The sequence below is a fragment of the Ranitomeya imitator genome, chromosome 9, assembly GCF_032444005.1.
Source record: "Ranitomeya imitator isolate aRanImi1 chromosome 9, aRanImi1.pri, whole genome shotgun sequence".
NCBI classification, from domain to species: Eukaryota; Metazoa; Chordata; class Amphibia; order Anura; family Dendrobatidae; genus Ranitomeya; species Ranitomeya imitator.
The window spans coordinates 53,090,640-53,098,884 of NC_091290.1; the positions used below are offsets into that span (position 1 = coordinate 53,090,640).

The following is an 8,245-nucleotide window of genomic DNA, read 5'->3' on the forward strand; positions in this document are numbered from 1 at the left end:
TCAGGTATCATAAACCATAAAGGACGTCACAAGCTTTATTTACACGGTTATGTTCTCACGTCCACATAACACAGCACCTGCCGAACCAGACTGTGGCCAAAACAGAGGGGAGTCGTAAACCTGTGTCCCCTTCGCCAGTCCAAAAAAACATACTGTAAGACATTCTCTTTGGTTTTTAAAGGTGAGGAGAGTAGAGGATGGAGGGAAGGCTTCATTAACCCCTTGGCTGCTGTAAACATGGGTAAAGATGAGCAGCAGAGGGGTTAACGCCGAAGTTGCCAGGAAAGAACTGTGATATGTTGAAGCCGGTGTCTTTGGCAGCTTCGGGTCGAGGATAGCCGTGGTCATAGTCAGGGGCTTAAGCCTCAGACTCGAACATCTTCTTTCTGCCCTCCATGCCGGATTTCTCTTCAATGTTCTTACGCCAGTCACCAACATCGCGGAGATCCTTCTCCTAGAGTTGAGGAGACAAGATTTGGTCAGTGACTAGTTTGTGTTACTACTTGTCACTATGTTTTTATTTGTGGAATCCCATAATAACTAGTTGGGATGAACTTCTGCTTGAGTAAAGTGTTGTCAATAAATATCAGAATATTGGATTCTATGTGTTATATCACGGAAACATTTTTTCTATTATGAAAGTATTTTACATAGAGTATCATTTCTTTTGTTGGATAAAATACGTCTTGATAAACCTCACCTTGTCAGTGTCCTCTTTCTTGACCTGCTTGAGGTTGGCACGGAGCTCCATGTTGACCTTGTGCTTGGAACCAAGCAATGCGCGAAGCATGGCGTCAGCAGACATACGTACACGTTTCAGTGCTGGCCTCTTGAATTTACCTCTCAGGTCAAAGATTTTCTGGTTTAAGTCTTCCAGCTTCATAAAGAACAAAAAAAATGTTTAGAGGAGCATTTTAAACACAGTTGCAGGTCTGCTTCTTGAACTTTTGGACTTAAGAAGACTCCCAAACTAGGAAAACAGTGTAGCTCAGGGGTGTCAAACTGCATTCCTCGAGGGCTGCAAACAGGTCATGTTTTCAGGATTTCCTTGTACTGCACAGGTGATAATTTAATCACCAACTCATTATCTGTGTAGATGATTAAATTATCACCTGTGCAGTACAAGGAAATCCTGAAAACATGACCTGTTTGCAGCCCTCGAGGAATGCAGTTTGACACCACTGGTGTAGCTCGTTGTGCTACATTCTGTCCAGAACTCTCATCAGTTTGTAGGGGACATATGGAACAACGTAGGTCAGCAGCTCTCGGCTGTATCCATAGCTCCGGGGATCAGAGCCTGGATGGAGTTATTATCATCTCAACCATGAACGTATGAGATGGGAATAACCTTATAACATCATCCAAAGAGTTATCAAATATTGTATGTCACAGGAAACATCATGGAAGGAAGTGGTGTCAAATAATGGGCAGCTGAAGAAAAGTGAACTCTGATGATTCACATCACAATGTATATCTAAAAATATATATATCATCAGAAGACGTTTTTCCATCCTCTTGCTCACCTCCTTGCTGCTCTTTTGGACTTTGGCCTCCATGTCGTATCTCTCTTCATCTACCACATCAATCTTGGCATGCAATTTCTTGCAAAATTCCTGGAAGGAGATACGGAAGTAAGGAAAAGAAAGCAATAAATATATCGAAGATACTCAGCTAGTCCTTCTCGAAAATACAGAATTCATATTGGGGATCTTATATTTCTGCAATGTAGTATTACACAGAGCCTAGTCAAAATAATGGGAAATAAAGTAACACATGGTTACTAGGAGCGGGCCAGAAATCACATTTTCCAAGTACACCATGAACTGAGCCCATACTCAATCCATCATGGTTAATTTACATCTTAAAGAGAGTCTGTCTGCAAACAATGCCTGTTGGAACCAAGCACTGGCACTTGGTGCACCCTTGGACCATCACTCCTACTTGTTTTCTGTCTTTCTCCACCCTTCTCTGACTCTTCCAATCCAATCAATCAAGGAAGAGGGGATAGAGATAGATGGAAACAAGTAGGAAGGAAGGTGCTCTGAGCCATTTGGCCACACCAAGGGTGCATCGAACGCCTGTGTCCAGTATGAGAAGTCATTTTGTATTGACGGACTTCTATGTTCACATAAACCTTAGATTTCAAATGCAATGTTTCTGAATATCTTCTGTAGCTTTGGCTGCAAGTGACGGGACTTGATGCGAGTTTCTCGCACTGAACTCGCTAGTGTGACCCTGGCCTTACTCATACTCACACGAGTTCTGTGCCCCTTGGGCTGTTACTCTACTGCTTTGGGTCCATGAAAAAAACTCGTGAGTTCAGCAGTCAAAAAGAGATTTTTTAACCCTGCGCAGCCATTAGTTTGACCACAGTGTTCCTTCCATTTTACAGAAGAGTATCGAAAAAGCAACTGCAGCTCTCCTACAACTCCAGAAACCCAACAACTCCAGCAACCCAACAACTCCGGCAACCCAACAACTCCAGAAACCCAACAACTCCGGCAACCCAACAACTCCGGCAACCCAACAACTCCAGAAACCCAACAACTCCAGCAACCCAACAACTCCAGCAACCCAACAACTCCAGCAACCCAACAACTCCAGCAACCCAACAACTCCAGCAACCCAACAACTCCGGCAACCAAACAACTCTCAATTGCTAGGCTTCCTAGAAGTGTGACATGGCGGCAGGGAACTAGCTATAGAGGATGCTTACTTCCTAGATACCACTTTCACAGGCCCACCTACTATATAAATAAACGAGTATTGTAAATGACACATTTAGATGGCGGCCCTGTTATGGATTTCCATTGGGGCCCATAAGTTGTACCCATGGATGGATCGGCTACTTATCACATTTTATGGGCATTCTATAGGCATCTCTGGACTGGGGCTGTAATATTTAGTAGAAAACAGGAGCAAACACAGACAGAAATACAAGGACACTATACGGGCCCTTTGCAGCCCAATAGTTCCACCTGTTTGGCGGTAGAGGTGGCCCCTTATCTCAGATGCACAGGTTGCTCCAATGGTATTTCCACCCCTGGTATAAAACACAGCAATGATTAAAACAAAAAATCAATAACCTTCATATTTGTCATCAATAAACCGAGTAAGGCTACGTTCACATTTGCGGTGCGTCGGGCGCAACCGCGGCGACACATGCGCCCCTATATTTAACATGGGGGGTGCATGGACATGCGTTGTGTTGCGTTTTGTGACGCATGCGTTTTTTGGGCGCAAGCGTCAGGGCGCAGAGGACGCTGCTTGTTGCATTTTTTTTGCGCTATAAAACTGAACACATGCGTCACAAAACGCAGAGTTTTGCATGCGTTTTTGCGTGCGTTGTGCGTTGCGTCGCCGACGCAGCACACAACAACGCAAATGTGAACGTAGCCTAACAAAGCAAGATGAATAACATTTGTGGGGCACCTGTAGGTCCTGCAGGGAACTTGGCAAGCTCAGGGGAGGACAGTGCTCTGCTAGGTAACTTTCCTTCTCAGCGGCGATATCGGCTTCCTCTTTTTCTAGAGCGGTTTTTGCGACCTGGAGCATCAAGCTCTGCAAAGAGAAGGGGTGAGTTGTTAGAGGCGGTGGTGGGAGGATTAGTAGGGTACATTATTGTCTATGTGAACTGTGGGATATATATTGTGTCCAATTATTGTTTCTGGCTATAAATGTCACTTCCTGCTTTTTATAGTTTTTTTTTACCAAGCAGATAGTTACAAAGTTACTGTCTATTTTTTTTATATATTTTCTTTTGCTTTTTTTCTGTTTTTACTCTCCGGTGATGGTCATTGCAAATCAGAACAATAGTATAGAAGAAAAGTATTGTTTCTGGAAATACAAGTCCCACTGACCAGATTATCAGTGATGTGCCTTGCTTAAAGGTACATTCCGTACATATCTGCTGATAACATAAGGTTTATTTAAAGGGTCATAGGATTTTTGTCACTTAATCTGAGAGTAGCATAATGGAGAAACAGAGACCCTGATTCTAGCGATGTGTCACTTATCGGGCTGCTTGCTGTAATATTGATAAAATCACTATTTTATCAGCAGGAGATTATCACTAATGGACTAGTACACCCTGCCCCAACCACTGATTGGCAGCTTTCTGCCTATGCACAGTGTACACAGAAATCAGTGGTGAGTGCTGGGTTATACAGAGCTCAGCATTCAGAGAACTGCTAAAGCTACAGCAGATCAAAACTGCAGCAAGCAGCTCAGTAGGTGGCACATCGCTGGAATCAGGGTCTCTGCCCCTACGTTACGCTGCTCTCAGCAAAATCCTGGAGAAGACAGATGCCCTTTGGTTGCAATTGCCAGTGGGTGGGAGATAGTACAATACACCATTCAATTGTGTACTCGCTGCTTATGTGCTTAGGATCGTTGAAGGAATGGGTCGTCTTCAGAAATATTACTGAAATGCACAATCCTCGGCACAACTTCCCTAAACATCACACAAGTTGCACAATATTCGGTTGCTTTGTCCCTGGTGAGATCATGATCGCAAACAAAAACATTTCAATATTTGGGACTTTGATTGTTCTTCTAGAATAAATGTCTAGACCATTGGTGGAGACGAATGGAAGGGGGTCCCTGTGGAACAACATTATATGGGCCCCCCTATGTGCATGTGCCAGAAGCTGTTTGCTGATTTGAGCCCCCTTATCTCTTGGACCCCTGTGCCGCTGCACACATTGCCCCAATGATATGTCCGTCCGCCTCTGGTCTAGACTGGCAACAACCTTTACTACCGGGAAATGTCATAGTTGGCCTGTTCTGGGGACATTTAGGTGAAGGTTGTGAAGGAATGAAGACATGGTTGCACTGTACTTACCTTCAGGTGCGTCTTACGGGTATTCGATATTTTAGACATCTTGGCGGTTTATGTGATACCTGCACATAGAAGACAGAAGAAGAATCAGAGCTTGTCCACTTTCTTCCAGAAAACAACCAACGTGAGTGGAAATCTACCACCTGACAGCACTTGAGAAGGAACCAAACTGTCAGGTCCCAACCAAATCCTTGTCTCCCCTTGTTTCTTCAGTCTCTTCCCATCCCCTAAATAGCTCCTAACTTCTGGAAAGGGGATCATAGACACTGACACCTAACCCCTCTTTTAAGTCATCCGATCTCATGGGAAACTTTGTAAGACTTTCCCAAAATATCTTGAGGAACCTTTAAGGAACGTCAGCTGTCTCTCGCCCCTCTGACATGATGCTGCTCTGCAAATCTTAACTACCAACCCCCCAGCCAATAAAGAGGGCACAGGTGAAAATACTGAGGATTATTTACTCCCACTGCTTAAACCGACACCAGGCATCACTATGGGGGTCTTATATCAGGCTCCAAATTAAGAACAGGCTGCGCCGGGTTATAACGCTGAGTTATAATCTCTCTCTCCGGTCACTACAGTCAACACGTTGGGCGTGACCATACCAAAGATCCTCGTCTAGGTGTGACAACGATCGTTACATCCACAGCTCAAAATATAATAATGGGCGTATTGGTCATCTTAATGGGAATACGATGTCACACAATGGTCATCGGCATGAGGATAGTCCAAATGGTTAGCACATTAAAATTATCCGAGAAGTCCTGGACCATTTATAACCCCATAGAACCCGTATTCTGATCAGACCCAGAAGAAGCACGTTAGGGTAGGAGCATTATAAAAAGTGTACAGCAAAACCTAAGAGACCACCTCTTTGATAAGACCACCCCTGTATCCAGAGCAGATTTCCCGTGACAAACTGTAAGAGGACTGTGCCAAGTTTGGCCAAATACAATATAGGAAGATACTTCCCAATTGTTGGGGGTCCCATGGAAAATCAGAGGTGCTCAATCTCCTCTCCCATTCTTGTAATAGGGGGATGAGTCTCTGGGATCAGACCCCAATAGATTGGAAAGTGGTTCCCTATCCAACAAATAGGGGAAAACTTCCAAACTTGGCTCAAATCCTTCAAGTTCCATAGCATAATATATATTGACCATCTTTAGGAGAAGGCTACCTCTTCAAAAAGACCACTTTCCAATGTAGTTAGGAATGGTCATCTCAAAGAGGTTTTTAAAGCTCTATAGAAAAGGTGTTTTTACATGGGACTGCAGTTAAGCCGTCTAAGCTACCTTAACTCCTTTAGGCTGGCCTAAGTATTTACATGACATATTCCGCTTTCTGACATCTATGTAGGCTTTGGTTAACGGGCACAGTGATTTTAGATGAAGATTCAGGCATGTGTCTGCATTTTCTGCTAAAGGATCCATAGCTTTGCATACAATATACCCGAAACTTTCATCTGCAATGTATGGGAGGTGTTCTTACACAACGGCCGCCGGTATTGCTCCAGCCAAGGGTTATACTATTGTCTTAGGAAATCCTCATCTTGTGACACATGTCAGAAGGGTTTCTCTCTATGTGTAATGTATCCCCGCTTTATACTGACTGTGATGGGGGCTTTGTCTGGCCCTTTGCACACTTGCCCATGGTCACTTATTGATGTGTCAGCTGTTTTGGAGCGTTCCCCATCATACATATATTAGGAGCGCACACATTTGTCTCGGTGGATGCATTGACGGCCATGCCAGCCCCTGGTGCCTTATCGCCCTGGCCAGGATTTTGTTCTTACCTGACCCTCGTGGACGGAGCCCTCTGAATGAAGCAGGGATAGGACTGCCAGTAATGGGCAATGAGGGGGGTATTAATGTGCTGGGGGGAGTCCCGGATTATTGCTGCTTAGCTTAGTAAGGGCATGCAGACCCCCAGCATCCAATCACAGGGTGGTAGACACAAATACTCAGGACCTCCCACAGCAGGTCATCTTAAGACATCTTAACCCTCAGTCTGCTGCAAACTATATTGATCTCATAAAAGGAATAGAAATGTATTTTTTTTGTATAATTATACAAATATCATCTATCTATCTATCTATCTATCTATCTATCTATCTATCTATCTATCTATCTATCTACTATCGTCATCCCTTAAACCTTTTTCCCTCCCATCCAGCAGTCGTAGGGAAGCCCCCTTTCCTATTGTAGTATTCAGCCCACCTATATTTACATTCACCAGCCACTGAAATAGGATACCACAGTCCTTAGGGTCCCTGGCATTCCCTGTTATTTTATTGCTACTCCTTCACACACCTCTGCCCTGTAATGTCCTCAGTCACTGTGTTTTCCCCCTGGGGACTTAATGATTAAGTCAACAAAGAAGAAAAAAAACAGTGCTTTGCTGCCCCCTGCTGGACACTATTGATAAAGCAAGTCATAGATGCTGTATATAGCAGGGGTGTCAAACTGCATTCCTCGAGGGCCGCAAGCAGGTCATGTTTTCAGGATTTCCTTGTACTGCACAAGGTGCTGGAATCATTCTGTGCAGGTGATTAAATTATCACCTGTGCAATACAAGGAAATCCTGAAAACATGACCTGTTTGTGGCCCTCGAGGAATGCAGTTTGACACCTCTGGTATATAGCACCAACATAGTCCATGACATTGTGTAGGATGGAAGAAAAGTAGGCGTAGAGTTCAATCATTGGAATTTATCGCAGAAGATTACATGGGTAAATATACACAGTCACAGACTGACAAACAACAAAAGAAGTTTATTTACATTTTGTTCCATTGTTTGTTTATTATATTTACATTTGTTTAATCTCTTCCATCAATGTTGTAATATTCCTTTACCTACCTTCGGGCCACTTTGGAAAGAGAATTTGCTCAGATTAGTCCCAGGTTCTTGAAATTTATTTTCACTTTATGCTTTAATTTCAAATCAAGTCAACTCTGATTATGATTTTCCAGCTCTGGAGGAAGTGGTAGGGAGCAGGGTCTAGAGCAGGGATGTCAAACTCAAATACACAGAGAGGCAAAATTAAAAGCTTGGCCAAAGTCACGGCCCAACCTTGATATTTCTTCTCAAAAAAATGTCAACAATTGAGCACATTATTCCTTATATCATCAAATATAACAATAAACTTTTTCATATGGAAACAAACTTAAAGGGGTTGTCCCACAAACAAAGAACATTTTAATTAAAAGATCTTAGAATAAAATATTGGAATGATCTAATATGTTATGTTAGAGCAGTAAAAAGCGAATGAACCAATGGCCTAATTTAAATATGTAAAAAGAAAGGATAAAAAAAAAACTTAATAGGACAGATAATACGGTATGATGCAAAAAGAAGTGCCCCCCAAACACAACATGATACCCCCACAATGAATTTCTCCACAGTTTC

The 8,245-nt window shown here is 43.2% G+C and overlaps 1 protein-coding gene across 1 annotated transcript; it reads right to left on the reverse strand.

Annotated features, from left to right (window-relative positions):
• On the reverse strand, nucleotides 1-6,769 carry TNNI2 (troponin I2, fast skeletal type). The gene is made up of 6 exons (XM_069740582.1): nucleotides 6,633-6,769; nucleotides 4,844-4,902; nucleotides 3,433-3,561; nucleotides 1,524-1,613; nucleotides 701-877; nucleotides 1-454 (listed from the first exon to the last, which is right to left on the reverse strand). The coding sequence occupies exons 2-6, from the start codon at nucleotides 4,880-4,882 to the stop codon at nucleotides 359-361; spliced, it is 531 nt and encodes a 176-aa protein (XP_069596683.1). The 5' UTR covers nucleotides 4,883-4,902; nucleotides 6,633-6,769; the 3' UTR covers nucleotides 1-358.
• Nucleotides 6,770-8,245: the final 1,476 nt, after the last annotated feature.